The sequence below is a fragment of the Mastigoproctus giganteus genome, chromosome 6 (genome assembly GCF_048544385.1).
Source record: "Mastigoproctus giganteus isolate SK-2022 chromosome 6, ASM4854438v1, whole genome shotgun sequence".
NCBI classification, from domain to species: Eukaryota; Metazoa; Arthropoda; class Arachnida; order Uropygi; family Thelyphonidae; genus Mastigoproctus; species Mastigoproctus giganteus.
In genome coordinates, this window is record NC_143580.1 from 144,886,589 (window position 1) to 144,912,414 (window position 25,826).

The following is a 25,826-nucleotide window of genomic DNA, read 5'->3' on the forward strand; positions in this document are numbered from 1 at the left end:
AGTTAGCAAACACTTAGCCATAATTATGAGAGCTGAATACCATAAGATGTTGAATGATTTTATGCAAGGCTTTCCAGGAAAAAAGTGTATCATATGGTTTAGAAAATATGTTATTTATTTTAATAATCTCTCTCTCTCTCTCACACACACTTAATACCTGCATTTTGTTATGACATTTTAAATATAGAAATTTTAGAATGTTAAAATTTAGAAACAACACTGGCATAAGATGTACTGACATAAAACGACACAACTTCCATTTTTATTGTATTGCCGAAGCAGTATAAAAGAAAAGCTAGTGGCCCAGAGGATTGTGATTGTTCTGAATGTAAATACATGTCAATCAATGTATGTTATCCTTCAGCATGATACATTTGTACCGCATACAGTAAATTAAAATGTAGAAATGCAGTATTTTTCACACTTTTCATATGAATGGATATAAAAGGTTTGATCAAAAAGTTTGGTGAATGCAAAAAATTAATTTTATTCATAATCTCCAGTATAAAATCCTTTTGTAACTACCTTGTTCCGCTGTGCCTGCCACTGGTTAAAACATTTTTGAAAGTCTGCTTTTGTAAATGCATGTAGTCAGTCCATGTTTGATTAGATTTCTTGAGTCAACTTGGATAATTTTTCTTTCATATCCTATTTTAAATTTGGGAATAGGCAAAAGTGCCATTGTGAAAAATCAGGTGAATATAGTGGATGCAGCATAACAGGAATATTTTTGCCAGTCAAAAATTGCCAGATGGTGAGCAACACAACATGCTGCATTTTTATAATGTAGCGTGTTGTGCCAGTAGATTACAGAGGTTGTTTATGGTATATTACATCCCTTAACTATTTTAAAATATATTAGTGTTATCAGAATTCATTCTGCAAGGTCCCACGCAGAGCAAATTGTCCCTTGTCAAAAAAAATATAATCACCATTACCTTCACATATGATTTTAACTGCAGCACCTATTTTGGCATGTTGATGATATTGTTTTCTGTTCAGAGCTAACCTTGGTACACCCATACACCCAAGATTTGTCACCTGTTAGGATTTTAGTTAAAAACACAGGATCTGACAACATGCTCAAGCAACTCAGATGAAATGAGGATTCTGTGCTGTCTTTGATCTCAAGTAAGAATGCATGGAACTAACTTGGCACCCACTTACTTATGTTCAAATCCTCATTCAGAAAGGAAATTTCTTGAATGACCAGTTTTCAATACAGTTCAGTGATGGTACAGACTTCATTGATGTTTTCATTGTTTCGGGATATTAAAAGGCAGCTGCTTCTTTCTTCTTCATCATCTTCAAGAAAACATTTTCTCTTATAGAACCTTTTAAACTACTTTGAAACTTTCTTTTATCACCATAGCATCATTACCATAACTGAAACAACCATTTCATAGGTTTTCTTGGGTGACTTTTTCAAGTTCTGGACAAAATTTAACTTCTGCATGTTCAAAATTTTTCATTTTCAGTACATGCAACTAATAAGAAAAACAAGTGTTTAGTCATTTCCTCTAGACTGGTGCATGAGGATGCACATGCCAAGTTTTAATAAGTTAAAATTCTGTTTGCACTTACTCAAAGGATATCCTGTAATCCCCCACTCAAAATCTCTTAGCTACCACTGTGTGTTCAAAGTTAAGATCATTCACCAAACTTTATGATCAAACCTTGTATATGTGTGTAATCGTCATATAAGACCACCTGAAATTCAAAATTTGGTAAATTGGAAGGTATTGAAAAGATCATGTCCCAAGGTTGCTAGATTTAGTATGTTAAATTCTGTGATATATTCTCTTTGTAAAATATAGTATTTTATATTTTTTGAATATAGTTCATATTGCCATTTCAAATCACCACGTAAATACTAATTTTAATGCAAATAAATATATATATATATTTCAGGGTATATATGAAGAGAATGAAATTAGTAGAAATGCCCTGGCAGGTGTATGGGTCAAAAACCAAGCTAATCCCATAATGCGGAGAAATCATATTCATCACGGAAGAGACGTTGGTGTTTTTACATTTGACAGTGGTTTGGTAAGAAATATTAGAATATCTTCTTAACAGAATACCTTGAAATGAAGTATAACTGAAAAAAATGCATTTGTAAAAAATATAAAATTGGAACAATGTACAATGCATCCTCAATATAATGTTGCCAGGCGACAACTTTAATACTTGCATTATAAGCAAAGTGTATTATAGCTGAAAACGTTTTCTGCTAATACGCAGAGGTTATATCATTTAAAGGTTATATCATTCCCTTTACATTCTACTAATACACAGTGCTGTTATGAATGCATCTGTTTTGGAATAGTCATATTATGTGGTCCTTGAAGTTGCCACAGACATTCTCTCAGATATGCCAGACAGGCTGTACTTGCTACCAGGGAGTCTAAAACCCTGATGGAACTGATATTCGGGTGACATTCAAGTCAAGTGGACCCAATTTCGGCTAAGTCCGGACAGTCTGTGACAGCCAAATCCTCTGCTTGCACCTTTACGATGGTGGGACTGTTAGTAATCCTGGGTATAACCTCCATGCACAAGCACACTATGGGTGACCACAAAGGTGTGAACCAGCGTAAGCAGGGATTGCGGTGTAGAGCCCACACCACATGGAGGAATGCCGCCCCTCTGAGTTACCAGGTAATACTAGGTAGTAGATGACTCGTCAACCGGTGCAATTCCACCACTTTGCTTTTTGGAGGCTTGAAGTGGTGGAATCCATGTTTAGTCTCCAGAGCTAAGTTCTGGTCAACCCTTCCCCATCTCTTCCATCATGCAGTATGACTGATGACTTTTGAGGTTATGATGAACATCAAGGCGAGATCCAATGTTCCTTACATTTTGAGGGTACAGCTCTAAAACGGTGTACACAGGCCGGCCGCTAGTTATTACACTGGACCGAACCTATTGGTAACTCTTTAGGAGGCTTCTGGATTGGCTAGCATAAAATCTTGCTACCTCTACTCTGCCAGATGGTGACTAAAGGGAGTCCGAGTAGTGTGTATGCAGGGGCCATTGTCGAGGCCACATTATGCCAAGGATCTAGGTATATTCTTAACGTGTGTACGCCATATCCAAAAATTTCATTACTTCATACAGCATTCTCCTCTACCCCCCCCCACACACACTTTTTCTTACAATTGAATACACTATGGATTGTCAAACTAATAGAGTAAGCTTATCTGCGAAAAGATCGAAACCTCCCAAACACTTCCTAGTTCATTTCACAAATATACCTGGTCTCAATTCTAATCTCAACGATGTCCATTTCCACTTGCAGTAAAACACCTCCCACCATTCTCAACATGCTCCATTCAATGCCTCTTGTAGTCTTCCGTCAAAAGGATGTCAGAAGGAATTTGACGAATCTTGATGCTAAGAAAGCTCCAGGTCCTGATGATATTTCTTCACTTGTTCCCAAAACCAGTGGTCCTGAACTTACTCCTGTTCTTTGCCGGCTTTTTTCACTTTCTTATTCCAAAGGTGTTTTTCCTTCTGCTTGGAAATTTGCTCATATCCAGACATTTTCTGAAAAGGATGACAAATCCCTCCCATCCAAATATCGTCCCATTGCAATTACTTCTACTCTTTCTAAAGTAATGGAGAAATCAATTAACTGTCAACTCTTAAACTACTTAGAAACCTGCTGTCTGATCAACAATAGCCAGTATGGATTCCGTCAGTGTTGATCCATTGGTGATATTCTGGCTTATGTTACACATTTATGGACAAATTCAATGGGAAATTTCGTTGAAACACAAGCAGTTGCTCTTGACATCTCAAAGGCTTTGAATCATGTTTGTCCTAAAAGTCTTCTAAACAAGCTTCCATATTATGGTTTTCCAACTGTTTTCTGTAATTGGTTATCCAGTTTTCTCTCTGATTGCTCATTGAGAGTGAAGGCAGAAGGCTCTGTGTCTTCTAACTTCTCCACTAATGCTGGTGTCCCCCCCCAAGGTTCAGTTCTCCCCCCTCCCTCCGCCGCTCTTTTCCTCTTGTATATTAATAACCTTCTTCCATTGACTGGAAATCCTATCCATAGTTTTGCCGATGATAGCACATTGCATTCCACTTTCTATTTTGAGAAACCTGACCCTGCTCAATTAGCTTCAACTTTTCGAATTTCCGCTACCAATTCCTTAAATGCCGATCTTCGGGTAATTCTCCAGTGTGGCAAAGACAACTTAGTTGATTTCAATCCTTCTGAAACTCAGTCTTGTCTTATATCTCGCAAAAAGGATTCTTCTACTTCTATGCTTATCTTTGGTGACACTCTGATTTCTTGGCAAAATGATATATCTCTTTTGGGGATTATCCTGACTTGTAATCTCTCTTCGCACAAGCACATTACAAATATTGCTTCCTCTGCAACTAAAAAACTTGGTTTTCTCTTTCGCTCTTGGCGTTACTTTTCTTCCAAACAGCTGTTCACTCTGTACAAATCGCAAATCTGCCCTACCATGGAATATTGTTCTCACATCTGGGCCGGGCCCCCCAAAGCCTCTCTCAGGCTTCTAGATTCCATTCAGAAGAGGGCAGTTAGGTTAATTAATGACTCCTCTCTAACAGAGTCTCTCCACTTGCTATCTCATAGATGTACTGTTTCTGCTGCATGCCTTTTCTACAGATACTTCCATGGGCACTGTTTTTCTGAATTGGCTTCTATTATTCCCGCTCTCTCTCTTTCAAAACAGTCCGAACACTTGCCGTTACCAGCCAGCATCCATTTATTGTCCAACTTCAAACTCACATAACCAACTTTTCATCTTCCTTGTTTATTCATTCAACTGCTGTTTTCTGGAACAACCTTCCTTCATACGTATTTCCTGAAAATTACAGTCTACAGAAGTTCAAGTCTAATGTCAACAAATATCTTGTTTTGTCTTCTCAGCCTCCAACCCAAGCATGGTACTAAGTACTATAGGTTCTAATACCTCTCGTGTTTGAAGTTGTCAAAAAAAAAAAAAAGGGAAAAAAATTTATAGTTTTCCAGAAGTGATGACAGCATTTTTTCAGTACATAATTCTTAATAGTAGCCAGATGTGATAATTGAAGATGTTCATTATCACTGTGACATTCTGACCAAGCCATCACCTCAGTAATGTTTTTAAGCACTTTACTAATTTCTGGTGCTTATTCTCTACATGAGTCACCCCTAAGTTGTTGCTGGCTTTCTGTTTGTCAGTTGTCTTCCCACTGTTCACAGAGACTGTAATTTCTTCCTCACTCAGTTAATGTGCAACTGAAGCACCCGCATCCACCTCAGTCCAAGTAGCCAGTTCATTTGATCCAAGACTACCACCAAGTACATTACAAGCAGCCTTTTCTTCATGTTTTGAAAAAGCTGCTAATTCAAGGTTATTATTAGTGATTTCATCTTTTCTCCAGCAGTTATCAGTTGCTGTTGAGCTTTCTACCACACTAATCCAATATTGTGAGCAACATCTTTCAGTATTAATGTTTTCAGAAATTCTAGAACTTGAATTTCTTAGTTCACAACGCAGCAAGTGGCTCACCACAATAATAGCCTTTGGTGGCTTGAATAATGCTCTGATCCACGAACTGAATTAGTGCAGTTGTGTTCCTTGGCAGAAACACAATGCTGATCTTGCCATCTTTCAATTTCAGGACATCAGCCAAAAGATGAGCTGGACAGTGATCCAATGGTAACACAGTGTTTTCTTCAAGTTTTTTGGAAAGCAAGTGGCGTCTCACCAATTGTTCAAACTCATTTTCAAACCATGAAGTAAAAATATCACTTGTCATCCAAGTGTTGAAGCTATATTTGTAAATCACAGGTAGAGACTTCATGTGGATTCAGTGATGAGAGCAGTCCCTACAGTATACAGACAGTATGCCAATTCTGGTACCTCCACAGCATGGACTTTCATTTTGTGTAGAAGACAAAATGAAATAAAGGTATGAATGACAGAGACTTGATTACTTCTGCTGATCTTGAGTATACACACAACAGAAAAGATAAGCAGAACTTCTCACCTCAAGACTAAAGCAGAAACGCTTGGTTAAGAAGACTGTCAGTGTCTCACAATTAGAAAAATAACCAAAAGGCTTAGATCTAAATGGATGTCAGATGAACTGATGGAGAAGAAAAATGCTAGAAATTGTTTAAATTGTCAGGGAACGCAAAAATCTATAGTAATACAAACTAGTCTGCAACAAGTCACTAAGGCAAGTTACGGTAGATTATGGGAATTCTTAGGCTAAGAATGCAAAGAAAAGTAAAGATCCCTGGGACTGGCATAGTTTATCCAGTTATTGAAAAAAAAAAAAAAAAAAAAGGGCAAGCTACAAAAGTGGTAAGCAAAGCTTTATCCATCATTGAAAGCATCTTTGGATTGAGAAGAATATTTGGATGCTAGACATTTGCATGTCTCCTATCTATCAGATTGAACACATGCAAATGCCTCCATTATTCATATTGAAGGGCTCAAAAGTATACACCCTTGACTTCTGTTCCATGGGAAGTAATGGAGTCAATGATTAAAGAAGTATTGCAGTATCATCTTGTCAGTGATGCAGTCATACTGCAGTCACTCTCCAGATTTGTTAAGTTGATACCTTGCCAGGCCAAGGTGATTGGCTACTATGATGCTAACAAAGGAACCTGATAGGGAAAAAAAAAAAAAAAAAGACTTTATATTGTATATATATGAAGCATGGCAGTGAAGTTCCCAGAATGGTGCAATAAAAAGAGCACAAAGTTAAAGGAGTTCAAAAATGGTTTTATTTTTATTCAGACTAATCACCACCTTATGACGTAGTGTCAGTGGTTAGGAGCGAGATTTCTTTAGCACACGCTGTTTGAATGGACTGGGATTCAAGCCCGTGACTGCTGAATATGATTTATTGTAAACTCCAATGACCTGGTGGTTATGCCAGAGTATAAACAAGAACTTCTGAAAAGAGTCAGCGAAGGCATCCAAACGGATGATGTTCAGTGCAGCGCTTACATTTTTCTCAACATCTTGAAATCTCTTTCATTTGAGGGCAGTTTTGGGTAAGAGGAAGAAGTCTGCTGGTGCTAGATCTGGAGAGTGGGGTGGATGGTTGATATGTAAAATGCCATGTTTCACTAGAAATGTCTTTATAACAAGTGCAAAATGGGTGGGGGCATTATTGCAACAAGCGCCAGCTGCCTCTCTGTGGAAATGTACTGCAATAGTCTTTGAATTATATAGAATTCTATATGCAGCATTGACTCTCTCCCCCCTTCAGGTACAAATTCCTTGTGAATCACACACTGTTTGTCGAAAAACATAATCGGCATCGTCTTGATCCTGGACTTCTGCGAACAAAACTTTTTTGTTCCTTGGTGATGATTTTGAAGTTTACTGAAACATCCATTCATCTCCAGTGAAAATGGAGTCAAAGAAATTAGGATTGTCTTAACAAATCTGGAGGGGTTTTTGCATGATAGCACTGCTTCATTGCTTCTGCTCATCTGTGATACTGTGCAGAACAAATTTTGTACAGGCTTTCTTTTTCCCTAAATCTTCATGCAGAATTTGAAGAATCATCTTCTTATTCAATTCGTTATCAAATTCATATCCAATTCATCATTCTGAGGGTTAAACAGTGATATCTTGCAATATCCTATTTTTTGCAACTCTGTCCTCATTTTTAGAGGTCACCCATTTCTTGGGTCATTGCAAACATTCTCACATCTGTCTTTGAACCGCTTATACCATCTAAGCACACTGGTATGACTTAATATTTCATCTCCATAAACAGTTTTTATCATTTCATAGTTTCTTTTACAGATTTTCCCAGTTTCATATTTGCAGAATTTGATAACCGTTCCCTGCTCAATTATGAAATCATGACACGGCACAATCACAATACTAATGAAACTGGTTGTTATTTGCACCCCATCAGCCTACTGGACAATATCTGTACCACCACCTGTTTGAACTACAACATAAACATTTCCATTTATTTTCAAACCCATAGAACATGACTGCAATAGTACCAGTCCGGGAACTTTATTGCCACACCTCGTAAACACCATTTCAATAATGCTTTTGATAGTGTTCCAAGTGGAAGACTGCTATACAGATTGGAGCAATGTGACATTAGGGGCCAATTTACTGCCAGTGATAAAGGGATAGCTGAAGTAATTAACAAAAGGTTATTAATAGGCACTTCTCTTCTTGGATTATTAATGGAGATCTCAGGGTTTGGTGCTGGGCTCACTTACCATTTTCAGTATTTATTAACAATATTGATTAAGATATGTATAAGTTTCTAATGTACAAATATTGACAGGAATCAGTGTGTTCTACTGCAACAGGACTGAAGAAATTAGGCAGATGGGCTGAGTAGTGACAGTTGAGGTTTAATGTTTCTGGATGAATTCCAGGTACTACATGTGGGTACTGCATAATCCCAGAATAACACACCAAATGAGTGGTATAGCATTCAAGGTAATAGAGAATGAAAAGATATAACAGCAATTGTGCAGTCCAGCATGAAATTCTGTGAGCAGTGCAGACAAGTATCCAAGATAGCTCGTGGGGTTTTGCCAGCACGGACAAGGAGGTTTGGCTTCCAGACAAACAAATCTCGAAGCCTCATTTTAGAAAGGATGTAGATCTGTTGGAATAGGTGCAGAGAAGAGCAAGATTACCTTGTCAGACACAAAAGGGTACTCTTACCAGGAATGATTTCACTTCAGAAAATTGTACCCTCTTAAATACTTGTGAAGAGATTAGTCAAAATGTTTAAGGCTCTTTCTGAGATGACATACATAATGGAAGATAAATTTAAATTGAAATTTTTTTTTTTTTTTTTTTTTTCCTGATATTGTAAGCCTGCTTTCTTGCATGTATCATTATTTACTTCTAATACAAATATATATGTTTGTGTCCCTCCCCCTTTGTTTTTTTCTCATCAGCTGAGAATTTGTCAGTCCTATTTATTTTTTAATTTTTCATTAGTTTCTGTTTTGTGTTCATACCCTGCCAGATAAGTAGTTAAGTGCTTCATTTGTTACTGATTTAGAGATTATTGTAATACTATGCCCCAGTTGTTTCGATGTCAGTTTCTGATGAGATGTGGTCCCAGCAGATAATTCTTCTTTATTCTTTCATATATTTCAGTTCTTTATTTTTTCATATATTCTACATTTATTGTTTTGCTTTTTTAGTTCCTCTCCTTTTAGTGAGTAGATTATAACCGCCCCCCCCCCCCCCCATTTATTCACCTTAACTCGTGAACTTTTGCAGTGAGTAAGCTAAATGTTAATTAAATTGTATTTAAATGGGAATTATGCCCCAGACTAGAGCAGCAAGGCAATGTGCATGAAGTAGAAGGAGTGCTGTGACTCTGGGGAGAACCGAAGGGGGCAGTTCTTCAATGCATCACAGTCTAAAAAAATGTGCAACGTGAAATGTTTGCTAAGCTTTCTGAACAGGACATGATCTAGCCAAGGAGGATGTCTTTGTGTGTGTGCTAAGTGCAGAGAATTTAAAATGGGGGCCCATCAAACTCTCAGCTGCCCAACTCAATTCCAGAGTTCACTCTTGTGCATCGGGCAACACAGCGGCAATCTTCAGAGCAGAATGTGCTGGTCCCACAGGAGCTAGTTATTGTCGGTGACTCAATTGTCAGAGAAACGGGAAATATATTGTGCAAAAAAGAATCTGCCAAGGACAAAAGTTGATGCCGTTGTAGAGCAGATATCATCTTTTAAGGGCACAAAAGGTGATATTGTTGGACTTGTTGGCACTAATGACATTAAGTGTAGGAGAGCTGCAGACTTATTTAACAAGTACAGGTAAAAGTCACGAATTGGGGTTAAATTTGAAGTGTCTGCCATTCTGCCCAGACGTGTTAGGAGGGAGTATATGATGAGAGCCTTGTAAATCAATTCAGCCCTCGAGAGATTGTGCAAGGCTGCATGTTTCTCAGCATGGTCTGTCTTGTTAACAGGAGACATTGATTCTACAGGGATGGAATACAGTTAAATAGAAAGGGCTCAAAACTATTTTCTGATGCTATCAGGGCAACGTTAGGTGGGTCAGAAAACTGCTAGCTTGTGAGGATTCACAGACTAATAGATTAACAGTAGCCACAGACAGAGGTGGAAGTGATTCTTGTGCTACTTCTATTGGAATGAGCAGCAGCCTGGAAAGCAAGTTGCTGGGGATTTCAGGAACTGTTGGAGGTCATCATGAAACAAGTAAATACATGGGTTGTGTTAGAGTAACTAAGAATGAGAACAGGTGCATGTATACTTGCATGTACACCAATGTTAGAAATATAGTAAATAAATGTCAAAGTTTGTAGATGATACAAAGGTTGGCAGGGATATTCATGACAGTAATTGCAGTGTGCTACTGCAACAGGATCTAGAAAATATGGGCAGAAGTAGCAACTGAAGTTTAACATATGACAAATGCAAAGTACTGCATATGGGTAGAAGTAACCCAGAGGACTTACCAACTGTGTGGTACTACACTTAGGGTGGTAGAAAATTAAAAAGACCTGAGAGTAATTGTGCAGTCAGATATGAAGTTTTCTGAACAATGCAGACAGGCTGCAAGAGCAGGTCATCGGTTTTGTCAATGATATACAGGAATTTTGCTAGCAGGGAAAAGGAGGTGATTGTCCCTTTGAATAAGGCAATGGTCAGGCTACGTACTGTGTACAGGGCTGGAGACCTCATTTTAGAAAGGATGTAGATTTGCTTGAGCGTGTACAGAGAAGGACAACAAGATTGGTGAGGGGAATGAAGTTATCCTCTTACCAAGAGCGGTTTAAGTTCTGCAAATTGCAATGGCTGGAGACTAGGCACCTGCCAAGTGATCTGATTGAGAGGTATAAGGCCTTGAATGGGTTGAGCACACTGAATTCTGATGGGATTCTTCCACTTGCTCAAATTACGAACCTAAGGGGGCATAAATTCAAATTAAGGAAAGACAGTTGTAGAATTGATGTGCGGAAATTTGTCTTTAGCCAGCGGGTAGTTAATTGCTGGAACAAACTTCCATCTGTTGTTCGAGAAGTTGATAGGTTAAATAAATTCAAGGAGTAACTGGACAAACATTTAGAGGGAATGGTTGTGCGATTTTTATTTATTTATTTATTATTATTTTTTTTTTTAGCTGATGCTACATAAGCTCATATGCTTGCTTTCTTGCATCACACACCATGATTACTATTACTGTTTGATGAATTTGAAGTGCTGGTCAAGGCATCAAAGGTGGATATTGTTAATATATTAGAGATGTGGTGTCATACAGAAATAAGGAATGCAGTACTGGAATTTGGATAGTACAATATGTACAGAAAGGATAGACAGGATAAGAAGGAAGGGTTATGCTGTTAGTTAAGAAACACAAAATCTTAAGGCAGTGCATCCAGTTGACATTCATGGACAGAGCAATTTTGACTCAGTTTTTTGTTTGAAATAAGCACTGGGAAAGCATATATGAGGGTAGGAGTGTGTTATAGGCCAAATGATGCTAATCAGTACAATGAATAACTATACAGAGAAATGGAGTAGGCCAGTAAATCAGAATGTCTTATATTGGGTGATTTTAACTTCCCAAATATTGACTGGAACTTGTGGATTGGTCACTCGCACACTAATGAGACGTTTTTGGATTTACTGGATGATTGTTTTCTACAGCAGCAGCAGCAGCATGTTTGATAGATAACCAGAGAGTAATACTCTTGATCTGATTATCAGCAGTGATTATTCATGCATTAAGAATTTACAGATAGAGGAACCACTAGGCAGAAGAGATCCAAGTGCACTGATGTGGGATTTACTTATTGATGTAACTACCATTAGAGATAAATGGAAAGGTTTTTGCTTTCATAAAGGTGACTATAGTGGTCTCAGAGGTTTTTTACATTCTACAGTGGGACCAACTGATAATGTTAAAAACAGCAAATTCTAAATGGGAAGCATTCAAGGAATTAATATTGGAAGCTACTAGGCTTTTCATACCAACTGAGAAGTGCTGTTCAAAGTTTAGGCCCAAATGGTCCTTGAGGCTGTCACAGACATTCTCTCAGATATGCCAGACAAGCTGTTCTTGCTACCTGTGAGTCTAAAACGCTGATGGAACTGATATTCGGGTGACACTCAAGTCAAAGTGGACCCAATTTCGGCGAAGTCCGGACGGTCTATGACAGCCAAATCCTCTGCTTGCACCTTCACGATGGTGGGACTGTTAGTAATCCTGGGTATACCTTCATGCACAAGTACATGGTGGGTGACCACCCAGGTGTGAACCAACGTAAGCAGGGGTCGAGGTGTGGCGCCCACACCACATGGAGGAACGCCGCCCCCCTATGTTACCAGGCAGTTCTAGGTGGTAGATGACTCTCATCAACCGGTGAAATACCACCGCTTTGCTTATTGGAGGCTTGAAGTGGTGGAACCCATGTTTAGTCTCTAGAGCTAAGTTCCGGCCAACCCTTCCCTATCTCTTCCATCATGCAGTATGATTGATGATTTTTGAGGTTATGATGAATGTCGTGGCGAGATCCAATATTCCTTACATTTCGAGGGTACAGCTCTAAAACGGTGTTCGCAGGCCGGCCGCTAGTTAGTACACCGGACTGAACCTATTGGTAACTCTCTAGGAAGCTTCCGGATCAGCTAGTGTATAATCTTGCTACCTCTACTCTGCCAGATAGTGACTGGAGGGAGTCCGAGTAGTGTGTATGCGGGGAGCATTGTCGAGGCCACGTTATGTCAAGGATCTGGGTATATTCTTACCACATGTACGCCATATCCAAAAATTTCATTACTTCATACAGCATGTCCCACCCACTTTTTCTTACTATTGAATACACCATGAATTGTCAAAATAATAGAGCAAGCTTATCTGCGAAAAGATCTAAACCTCCCAAGGACTTCCTAATTCATTTCACAAATATACGTGGTCTCAATTCTAATCTCAACGATGTCCATTTCCACTTGCAGTCTTCCAAACCCCATGTACTTTTTCTGACTGAATCTCAGTTATCAGTTGATTCAACTACTGCTCATCTCAGATGTCCAAATTATTTGCTGTATGATTCCTTTCGCCTCAAAGGTGGTACTTGTGCATATGTCCGTTCTGATATTCCCTGTCAGAGACTTGGCAATTTGGAATCTCCTCTCTTTGATCTTCTCTGGCTTAAAATCTCTCTACCTCATTGTGTAAAATTCATCTGTTGTCTCTACCGTTCTCCCAACTCCACTAATCACTTGGAGCTCTTTGACTTCCTCTCTTTGCAACTTGATTTTCTCCAGTCCAACTTTCCTAACAGTGAGGTAATTTTCCTTGGTGATTTTAACGTTCACAACTCCAGCTGGCTTTCGTTTTCTAGTCACACCGACCCAGCAGGTCGAGATGCTGAGGCTTTTGCAATTACTAATGACCTAGCACAGATTGTTCATTTACCTACAAGAATACCGGACAATCCTAATCATACAGCCAATACGCTTGATCTTTTTCTCACAAACAACCCTTCTAAGTACAAGGTTGAAGTGAGAGGTCCTTTAGGCACTTCAGATCACAACTTGGTGATTGCCTCTTCTCCAATGGAACCTTTATCTCATGGCTATTCCCAACCTCGTATTGTTTGGCATTACAAGAATGCAAAATGGGATGACCTGAGAGACTTCTTTTCTTCTTTTCCTTGGTCTGATTACTGTTTCCAAACTTCTGATGTCAACGTTTGCTCAGATCGTGTCAGTGAAATTATTCTTGCAGGAATGGAATCCTTTATCCCACACTCCACTTTAAAATCTCGTCCTTTATCTAAACCTTGGTTTTCCAATAAATGTGCTAAGGCTGTTCAAGAGAAGAACGTTTCATATCGTAATTGGCTTGTTTCTAATTCTTCAGTTTCATTTTCTGCCTACACCAAAGCTCGCAACAATTGTAAAGCAGTTATTAATCAGTACAAACTAGAGTTTGAACAGGCTAAGAGTAGAAAACTTGCTTCTTGCCCTAATGGTAGCCGAGCATTCTGGTCTCTTGCCAAAGCTATTGGCCGCAACTTTTGCCCATCTCTGCTCCCACCTCTGTCCAAACCAGATGGTTCTGTTGTCACTTCAGCCAAGGATAAAGCTGACCTGCTAGCATCCCATTTTTCTTCCAGCTCATGTATTAATGATCTTGGTAAAACACCTCCCACCATTCCTAACACGCTCCATTCAATGCCTCCTGTGGTCTTCCGTCAAAAGGATATCAGAAGGATTTTGATGAATCTTGATGCTAAGAAAGCTCCAGGTCCTGATGGTATTTCTCCACTTGTTCTCAAAACCTGTGCTCCTGAACTTACTCCTATTCTTTGCCGCCTTTTTTCACTTTCTTATTCCAAAGGTGTTTTTCCTTCTGCTTGGAAATTTGCTCATATCCAGCCAGTTCCTAAAAAGGGTGACAAATCCCTCCCATCCAATTATCGTCCCATTGCAATTACTTCTACTCTTTCTAAAGTAATGGAGAAATCAATTAACCGCCAACTCTTAAACTACCTAGAAACTTTCCGTCTGATCAACGATCGCCAGTATGGATTCCATCAGTGTCGATCCACTGGTGATATTCTGGCTTATGTTACCCATTTATGGACTAATTCAATGGAAAGGTTCGGTGAAACACAAGTAGTTGCTCTTGACATCTCAAAGGCTTTTGATCGTGTTTGGCATAAAGGTCTTCTAAACAAGCTTCCATCTTATGGTTTGCCAACTGTTTTTAGTAATTGGTTATCCAGTTTTCTCTCTGATCGCTCACTGAGGGTGATGGTAGATGGCTCTCTGTCTTCTAACTTCTCCACTAATGCCGGTGTCCCCCAAGGTTCAGTTCTTTCCCCCACTCTTTTCCTCTTGTATATCAATGACCTTCTTCCATTGACTGGAAATCCTATCCATAGTTTTGCCGATGATAGCACATTGCATTCAACTTTCCATTTTGAGAAACCTTGTCCAGCTCAATCAGCTTTAAGTTCTCGAAAATCTGCTGCCAATTCCTTAAATGCCGATCTTCAGGCAATTCTCCAGTGGGGCAAAGACAACTTAGTTGATTTCAACCCTTCTAAAACTCAATCTTGTCTTATATCTCGCAAAAAGGATTCTTCTGCTCCTATGCTTATCTTTAGTGACACTCCGATTTCTAGGCAAAATGATATATCTCTTTTGGGGATTACCCTGACTTCTAATCTCTCTTGGCACAAGCACATTACAAATATTGCTTCCTCTGCATCTAAAAAACTTGGTTTTCTCTTTCGCTCTCGGCGTTACTTTTCTCCCAAACAGCTGCTCACTCTGTATAAATCGCAAATCCGCCCTGCCATGGAATATTGTTCCCACATCTGGGGTGGTGCCCCCAAAACCTCTCTCAGGCTTCTTGATTCCATTCAGAAGAGGGCAGTTCGGTTAATTAATGATTCATCTCTAACAGAGTCTCTCCACTCGCTGTCTCATAGACGCACTGTTTCTGCTGCATGCCTCTTCTACAGATACTTCCATGGGCACTGTTCTTCTGAATTGGCTTCTATAATTCCCGCTCTCTCTTTCAAAACAGTCCGAACACGTGCCGCCACCAGCCAACATCCATTTACTGTCCAACTTCAAACCCACAGAACCAACTTTTCATCTTCCTCATTTATTCATTCAACTGCCGTTTTCTGGAACAACCTTCCTTCATACGTATTTCCTGAAAATTACAATCTACAGAAGTTCAAGTCCAATATCAACAAATATCTTCTTTCGTCTTCTCAACCTCCAACCCAAGCACGGTACTAAGTACTATAGGTTTAATACCTCTCGTGTTTGGGGTTCTCATAAATAAAAAACAAATAAAAAAAAAAATGGATGTCAGATGAACCAGTGAGACTCGTGGCAGAGAAGAAAAATGCATATAAGTTATCAGGTGACACAGAAGCCTATGCTAGATATATGCTAGTCTGTAATCAAGCCACAATGGTTAGGATAGCAAAGGAATATTACGAGAAATCTTGTGGCAAAGGATACAAAAAAAAAACATCAAAGACTGCTTTACATATATAAACTCTAGAAGAAAGTTGATGAATCACATTGGTCCACCTGTTAACCATGGTTTGACTGTTGATGATTCTGCTCAGATAGCTTACAAACTGAATGAATATTTTGCATCTACAATCGCATGAGGAATTCTGAAGGGAAGTGAAGAACAGAATTTTTTTGAACTCTAACAGAGTGCTAAATAATTTTGTAATAACTGAGAGCAAAGCAAAGGAGAAATTGTTGAAGTTAAAAAATAAGAGAGGCATCTTGGATGGATGGGATCTATCCAGTTATATTAAAGGAGGGAGCAAAGGAAGTAAGCAAACCCTTAGCCATAATTATGAGACCATCGTTGGACTTGGGAGGTCCACACAGATTGGAGATTTGCAAATGATCAAAGGATGACACAAGTAATTACAGACTTGTTAGTTTAACTTTCGTTCCTGGGAAAATAATGGAGTCACTGGTTAAAGAAGTATTGCAGGATCATCTAGACAAGACTCAAGACTGCAGTAATGATTCCAAAACAGCATGGAGTTGTTAAGAGGAAGTCTTGTTTGACCAATTTGATTGGTTACTATGATGGTTACTATGTGGTCACAAAAAAAAAAAAGGAACTGGATGCAAAAAATAATTTTGATATATACTTGGATTTCAGGAAAGCTTTTGATACTGTACAGATTGGAGAAGTATGTCATTAAGGGCAAGTTGCTGCTATGGATAAAAGAATGGCTGAGTGGGAGGAAACAGTGGTAATCAATGGACACTGCTCTTTGTGGACTGATGTTATTAGTGGAGTCCCCCAGGATTTGGTGTTGGGCCCATTGTTGTTTTGTATATTTATCAGTGATATTGATGGAGGTATATCAGGCTTAATGTCAAAGTTTGCAGATCATAGAAAGATCTATAAAAGTTTGGCAGATGGGCTGAGAAGTGGCAGCTGAACTTTGACAAATGCAAAGTGCTGCTTATGTTTAGCAGTAACCTCAACTGTGTAATACTACACTCAAGGTAGTGGAGAATGAAAAAGACTTGGTAGTAATTGTGCAGTCAGGTATGAAGTTTTCTGAGCAGCAGGCAGGCTGCCAGAGCGGATCATGGGGTCTTGTCAATGATATACAGGAATTTTGCTGGCAGGGATAAGGAGGTGATTATCCCCATGTAAAAAGCAATGGTCAGGCCACACCTTGAGTGCTGCTTACAGGGCTGGAGGAAGGATGTAGAGTTGCTAGAACAAGTACAGCGAAGGGAGCAAGACTGGCAAACAAAGGTGTGCTCATGCCAAGAAAGGCTTAAGTTCTGCAAATTATGGCATCTGGAGACTAGGTACCTATGAGGTGATCTGATTGAGGTGTATAAGGTGTTGAATGGTTTGAGCAGACTCAGTGCTGATTGGATTCTTCCTCTTGCTCTATTTACAAACCTGAGGGGGCATAAACTCAAATCATGAAAGACAGTTGTAGAATAGATGTGAAGAAATTTTCCTTTACACAGTGGGTAGTTGATTGCTGGAACAAACTTCCATCTCTCATTTTGGAAGTTGATAGCTTAAATAAATTCAAGGAAGAAGTGGACAAACTTTTGGAACAAATGGATGAGTGGAATGGAGTTTTTTTTTTTTTTTTGGCTGATGCTGTATAAGCTTGCTTTCTTGCATCACATGCCTCTACTAATGCTGATGGCATTTTTGCCCTCTTGTGTGAATAAATTTATGATTGATAGGGAGGCAAGTGGGTCAATATCAGAAAAGTGAACCGTTGTAGTTTATAATGCGGACAACATGGAAAGAGTGAATGCATTCAATGAATTTAGGGAATAACCTAAAACAGCCATAAAAGAATCCTAGAATACTATAAATCATCAAGAAAATATAGCATGAGCACGATTCTGAAGTTGAGAAATAATAATAATTTAGTGTGGAACATTGTTACTTCTCCAATCCAAGGACATTTTAACTATCTTCTTTTTTAGAACTGCTTGGAAAAAGTGGTTCTAGAACAAAATAGGTTACTTTCACTGATTTCAATGGTAAGGAATAACATAGAGATTATGTTATTCTACGTTACAGCTGCAAATTTCCAGGTTTATGACTGAGTGTTTTTATTTTATTTTATTTTTTTTTTTACTCAATTTGGCCCTTTTTCCTTTACAATATAATAACTTAGGGTTTCTCCGTCTTTTTCTTTTCACTAAATTTTAACAAAACTAGATTAGAATTAGAAATTTTAGAAAATCTGTGAATTTCTTCTTATTTTAGTTGCTGATAAGACCATAAAAACCCAAGAATAGTTATATATATATTATATATAAAATCTTTATTCCACAGTTTTTTCATCTACAATATAGGGACAGTACCCACCCTCTCTCAGTTTAGAAAGCAATGAATATTAATGATGAAAATTAAAGATTATTAAAAACTAATTAATAAAAATTATATTCAAATAAATAAATGTACGGCATGATGACAATTCCTCTAACTTGTATTACCTATATTGTCTAGAAATACTGTGACTTCTTACTTTACGCTTGTTTAAATTACAAGTATTTAAAATAATGTGCGGCAACCATATTTACAAAAAGTGGAATGAAAGGGGGGTGAAGTACATACCCAAACAAATATGCAACCTTGATGAAACAGGTTGATATCTGAAAAAAGATGCCTGTTCACACTTGTATTTCCATTGCTGAAAAGACTGCACCTCACTTTAAAGCAGTTAAAGGTCGGCTAACACTTCTTTTTGGTATTAATATGGAGGGTCATAAACTTAAACCTGTGTTCATTTACCACTATCAAAACCCTTGTGCCCTTAAAGGTTACGACAGATTGTACATGCCTGTGTAATGGTACTGAAATCCTAAAGGGTGGATAACTGCTGTTATTTTCAGAAGTTATCTTGGATCTCAGTTACGACCAGAATTTGAAGTGTATTGCAAGGCAGAAGGAATTCCATTCAGCATCTTACTTATTCTTGATAATGCCACAAGCCAGCAACCCAGTATTGATGTCTGCTCCAATATCAAGATTGTCTTTTTCCCAGCAAATACAACCTCAATACTCCAACCTATTAACCAATTTATGAAATCTTTTAAGGCTCAGTATTCAAAGTGCATTCTGGCTGATATAACTGACAAGACTGACCACGAACATATGAATGTGCTGCAATATTGGTGAGCCTTCAGTATAAAAGATGCTTTAAAATTCATTGAAGCTGCAAGCTGAGAAGTTCCACATAACTGTATTCAAAGTTCGTGGCATAAGTTATGTCCAGATCTTAACAATTTCTTCAAAGGCTCTGATACCAGTGATACCAATACACAAAGTAAAGACAAATGCGTGAAACTCGCTAAAAAGATAGGGTTCACTGAACTGGAGGCAACTAATGTTGATGATTTAATTGATTCGCATCATCAAAAATTGTCAAATGAAGATCTGTTTGAACGGGAGCAGCATTGCATTCAAGAGGGGGAGGTAGCAGCAAGCAAAAGCCCAAAGATTAATGAAGAACAGAGCCTGACAGTGAAAGGAATATCAAAAGCATTAAATCTTATAGATGAAGGCCTAAATCTTTCAGCTGATGAAGACTGTAATTTTGAATGAAGCTCTAAAGTGAAACGGAAAGTAATGCTAGAACATGGTTGCTACTATGAGTTGTTGCTTGAGAACAGGCAATGTGCAAAACAACTCTCTGGATTCCTTTTTCAATCACTCAAGGGAACAGTTTAGTGAACACTCCACCATCTGGGTTAGCATAACACCCCCCACCCTCAACCTATCTGGTCCGAATCCGAGGGAACAGAATCTAACCATAATGATCCCTCTCATCAATCTGTCTAAGGCCACCTCCACTCCAACTCTCTCTCTCTCTCTCTCTCTCTCTCTCTCTCTCTCTCTCTCTCTCTCTCTCTCTCTCTTTCTCTCTCTCTCTCTCTCTCTCTCTCTCTCTCTCTCTCTCTCTCTCTCTGAATTGTTGTTTGTGTTGTACTGTATATGTTGGTTATAGTGAACATACTTTTTCCTTTTTCTTACTGTACAATAAAAAATAAATAAATAAAAATCAGTAAAGATGAATGAATGTCTTTGGTTACTCATCATTTGCTTTACGGTGTCTTCTAATCTAACCAAAGAAAACAAATGGTATATATCTGTAGAGATACCTTAACTCTCATAGGCCAATTATCTCATTTTTGGTGATTATTAACATTAAGCATGAATTTAAATTACACAAGACGGTCTGGAACGTATCCCTCATGTAAATTAAGAAGTCACTGTATAAACTAAAGGGCACCTTCCTTCTCGGCCACAATTTACCAATGCAAGATGAGTACAGAGAATACATCAGAACAGATTGTTGGATGATGCACTTATCAGTAGTACAGCACGACATTCATAGCAAACTTTCCCATATATATAAAATACAGAAATTTTACAGAAATACTACCTACAGTCATTGGTTTGTGTGCTGATATGATCTGACCCAGTGAAATGTTACATATTTATAGAGGCAACCCCCATATAATACATACTTCTACAACATGGTATTTTTGAGCTTTTGTTCTTTGCTGTTGGATGTAATTTTTCAACATTTCCATTCTTTTTTTGTGAATCTCTGCTGTTGACTCACTAGTCGTTATGCAAAAAAAAAAAAATAATAATAATAATTATTGGGAAATCCCCATATTTTGTTTTGTCGGGAAATTCCTATGTTAGGTTCTGTGCTATTGAGCTTCTGCTTGTTTGAGATCATAAAAAATTGTGACTTCGAAGTGTACAGTTTGACTTTTAAGGTTTTTATATGATTGTTTCTAAATTTTTCCAGGTATACATTACTAAACTTTGTTCTTAAGACCCGTATTGGAATAATTTCTTTGTTGTGAATTAAATTCCAGCCCTAAATTATGCCTAAAGAAAGTTAAAAAGCACTGCTCAAAAGAAACTTTATTTCTCTAGAATCAAAGATATGAATTTTGGATTGTCTTAAAAAGGGGGAAAAGGTATCATACGTTGCAAAAAGTTTAAATTTAAATGAAGCCACAATACGGACATTCATAGAAATGTCTGGAAATGCTGTTGCTGCAGGATCTTTCAATTTTACAAATATAACAGCTTGTTCCCAAGTGCCAATAATTAAGAGAATGGAAAAGACACTCAGTATTTGGATTGATGATAGCAGTAAAAAAAACAGATCTCATTAGATGGCAATGTAATTAAACAAAAGGCACTAAAAATTTATAACCATTTAAAAGAAAATGGAGAATCTTCTGTTAACTTGGAGTTTAGTTGCTAGTAAAGGTTGGTTTGACTGATTTAAAAACCACTTCTCATTATATAACGTAAGAATTCAAGGGGAAAGTGCATCAGCTGATAATGAACCTGCCAAGAAGTATGCAGAGGAATTTCAAAAAATTATTGAATAGCATCGATACATACCACATGAAGTTTTCAGTGCCGATGAGACAAGTCTGGCGGAAAAACGTCACAGAATGTTTATTTCCGAAAAAGAGAAAACTGCACCAGGTTTTAAGGCATCAAAAGATTGTGTAATGTTGCTTATGTGCAGCAATGCATCAGGAGATTACATGATAAAACCTATGCTAGTTTATAGATCCTCTAATCCTCATTCAATGAAAGGTGTAAATAAAAATGCACTACCAGTATATTGGAAAACAAATAAAAAAGCATGGGTAACTGCCAATTTATTTAAAGAATGGTTTCTGAATTCTTTTAGTGCCAGCTATGGAAAGTATTTAAAACAGAAAAGGCTTGATTTCAATTCATTATATCAGAAAATCGTTACAATGCATTTTGTAAAAAATTTGATTCCGAATCTATTGGCCTGGAAACATTTTTCAATTGTGGACTGCATTGGAATCGTAGCTTTATCACTCAAAGAAGCAAAACCATCAACATTAAATGTGTGTTGGAAAAATGTATGGCCAGAGTCAGTGCATCCAGGAAATATGGTCGAACCAGCAGAAAACGGAATTGTTGCTATTGTAAAACTTGCTACCAAGCAATTAGAATTGCTAAGTTGATAAGAGGGGAAGGTTTTTGATGATATGACTACTGAAAACTTTCAGGAATTACTGGTAGAAAGAGAGGCTGGCAAAGCAGATTTGGTGGAAATGGCTTCGGAGGTAAACCAGATCAATTGAGAGAATGATAGTGAAGATGATAATCCTGAAGTGCTTTTTCCATTTTCTCATATTTCCATTTTATGCTAAAAAGCATATGGGAAGCCATAAACTTAGCCAAGCAATTAGAATCTTATTTTTGAATGCAGATCCTTCGACTGAAAAGAGTACAAAGTTAAAAAGTGCTAGTTTATAGATCCTCTAATCCTCATTCAATGAAAGGTGTAAATAAAAACGCACTACCAGTATATTGGAAACATGCTTAGCTCCATACCATGAAATTTACAAAGATCTATCAAGCAAAAGCAAACAAATGCAGATTACTGATTTTTTTTAAAAGAGCAGAAGATACACAAAATCTAGATGCTGCAGAAGAAAGTTCAGAAGGTGAAGATATTCTGCAACAGAGAAAATTTCTCCTTTAATTGTGCTTATCAGCGATGAAAAGGAAGAAAATTAAATGAACATACATTATCTGACATATATATATATTACAGTTTGTTCGGTTATTACTATTTTTAGTGATAATCGGACTTGTGGCTGAGTTTTTCTTCTCGGCCACGTCTCGTCAGTTCATCTGATTCCATTTAGCTCTGAGCTTAAACAGTATCACTTCGTTGGTATAAAAAGCCTAATATCATCCACAATTACTTTGAATGTTTTTCGTTTAGAATTTGCTCTTGAAAGCATCTCGTAGTCACCTTTACAAAAGCAAAACCCCTTCCTTTTGCCCTTAACCATAGTTATATCTTTTTGTAATTCTCACATCAGTACACTGATCACTGCCACCCATTTTGTCCTTAATGCCCAAATATTCACTGCTGATAAACTGATCAAAAGTATTCCATTCTTTCATTGCCTCTGTAACATCCTGGTGTAGAAAGCAATCAACCAAAAAATCCATAAAGGCCTTGCTACTCTGTGAGTGACTAACCTGGAAATACCAGTCAATATCTAGAAAGTTAAAATCACTCGTTGAGACATTCTGATTTACTGCCTTACTCTTTCTGCTTGTACAGTTCATTATACTTGTCACTATCATTAAGCCTATAACACATTCCTACTCTCTTTCTCTCTCTCTGACCAAGTCTTATGTCACACCAAAATGACTCAGATTTTCATTCGCCACCTGTATCAGTCAAATACACTCCATTAGATTTTATTATGAATAAAATAATAAAACTGAGCTTAACTTCTGTGCTCTCTCTCTCTCTCTCTCTCTCTCTCTCTCTCTGTACCCAATTTACTCCCCATATTCAAATTCTGCATCCCTTATGTGCGAGTAACACCACATCTCTGATTACATTCTACTGTCTGTTAGATTGTCTTATAAGGGGGGATTTTAACTTCCCAGATATCGACTGTAACTTCTGGGTTGGTCACTTGCATGCTAGCAAAGCTTTTGTGGATTTATTGGATGATTGTTTTCTACAGCAGCATGTTCAAGAGGCAACTAGAGGGAGTAATACTCTTTCTCTGATTATCAGCAATAATTCTTCATGCATTAAGAATATACAGATAAAGGAGCCACTAGATGGCAGTGATCACAGTGTGCTGATGTGGGATTTACTCAAAGATGTAACTACCATCAGAGGTAAATAGAAGGGTTTTTGCATTCGTAAAGGTGACTGCAGTGGTCTCAGACAGTTTTTAAATTCTATACGATGGGACCCCAACAGCAAATTCTAAATGGGAAGCATTCAAGAAAGTAATCTTGGAAGTTACTACTAGTCTTTTTTTCCCAACTAAGAAATACTTTTCAAGGTTTAGGCCTAAATGGACAGCAGATGAATTAACGAGACATGTGGCAGAGAAGAAAAATGCATGAGATGTATATAAATTATCAAGTGATGCAAAAGTCTATGGTAGATATAAACTAGTCTGCAATCAAGCGAAGGCAGATTATGAGAAATCGTTGGCCAGGATGCAAAGAAAAACAACAAAGACTTCTTTACTTATGTAAACTCTAGAAGAAAGGGGATAAATCAGATTGGTCCACTTTATTGATGGTTCGATTTTTGATGATCCTGTTGAGATAGCTGACAAATTGAATGAGTGTTTTGCAGCTACATTCACACATGAGGAAGTGGAGATCAAAATCTTATCAAACTCTATCAGGAAGCTAAATGATTTAGTAATAACTGAGAACAAGAGGAGGAGAAATTGTTGAAGTTGAACATAAGGAAGGCACCTGGGGTGCATGGGAGCTGTCCATATTTATTAAATGAAGCAGCAAAGGAAGTAAGCAAACCCTTAGCCATAATTATGAAAGTTTCCTTCGACTCAGGGGAGGTCCTCCATAGACTGGAGATGTGCAAATGTGAAATGTATCCCCAATTCACAGAGGGGGATCAAAAGGTGGCACGGTAATTACAGACCTGTCATTTAACTTCTGTTCTGGGGGAAAATAATGGCATCATTGGTTAAAGAAGCACTGCAGGATCATCTAGACAAGACTGCAGTAATAGTTAAGACACAGCATGGGTTTGTTAAAGGGAGGTCTTGTCTGAACAATTTTATTTGATACTATGATGTGGTCACAAAGGAACTGAATGCCAAAAATAATTTTGATATCATATACTTAGATTTCAGGAAAGCTTTTGATACTATTGCACATGGAAGACTACTGTACAGATTGGAGCAGTATGGCATTAATGGCAAGTTGCTACTATGGATAAAAGGGTGGTTGAGTGGGAGAAGACGAGAGTGGTAATAAGTGGACACTGCTCTTCATGGACTAATGTTATTAGTGGAGTCCCCCAGGGTTCAGTGTTGGGCCTATTGTTGTTTTGTATATTTAACAATGATATTGATGAAGGTACAGTATATCAGGCTTAATGTCCAAATTTGCAGATGATACAAGGGTTAGCAGGGTTGTTAATGACAGTACGCTACTGCAACAGCAGATATCAAAGTTGGGTAGATGGGCTGAGAAGCGGCAACATTGACGAATGGAAAGTACTGCATAGGGGTAGCAGTAACCCCAGCATAACACACCAACTGTAGGATACTACGCTCCGCGTAGTGGAGAAAAATTAAAAAGGACCTGTGGATAATTGTGCTGTGAGATATGAAGTTTTCTGAGCAATGCAATCAAGCTTCCAGAGCAGCTCATATGAGGTCTTGTCAATGATATACAGGAACTTTGCTAGCAGGGATAAGTAGGTGATTATCTGTTTGTATAAGGCGATGGTCAGGCCACACCTTGAGTACTGCATACAGGTTTAGAGGCCTCATTTTAGGAAAGATGTAGAGCTGCTGAAACCAATACAGAGAAGGGCAACGAGATTGACGAATGGAACAAAGGGTTTCTTTTACCAATAAAGGCTAAAGTTTTGCAAATTGCAGCATCTAGAGACTAGGCACCTGTGAAGTGAACTAATTGAGCTGTATAAGGCCTTGAATGATTTGAGCAAGTTCAATGCTGGTGGGATTCTTCCCCTTGTTCTGATTACTCACCTCAGGTGACAAATTCAAATTGAGGAAAGGCAATTATATAATAGTTGTGCAGAAATTTGCATTTACTCAACGGGTGGTTGATAGTTCAAACAAACATCCTTCTGTTGTAGTGCAGGTCTACAGCTTAAATAAGGTCAGGGCAGAACTAGACAAGCATTTGGGGTGAATAGATGTGTGAAATGGGAAGTGTTTTTTTTTTTTTTTT

The 25,826-nt window shown here is 38.0% G+C and overlaps 1 protein-coding gene across 1 annotated transcript in view; it reads left to right on the forward strand.

Annotated features, from left to right (window-relative positions):
* The window catches only part of FBXO11 (F-box protein 11), a 513,763-nt gene that overhangs the window by 255,025 nt on the left and 232,912 nt on the right, over positions 1–25,826 (forward strand). Inside the window, exon 10 of the mRNA XM_090375372.1 lies at positions 1,912–2,049. Within this exon, the coding sequence (XP_090231498.1) occupies positions 1,912–2,049 (138 nt within the window). The remainder of the gene's footprint in view (positions 1–1,911; positions 2,050–25,826) is intronic.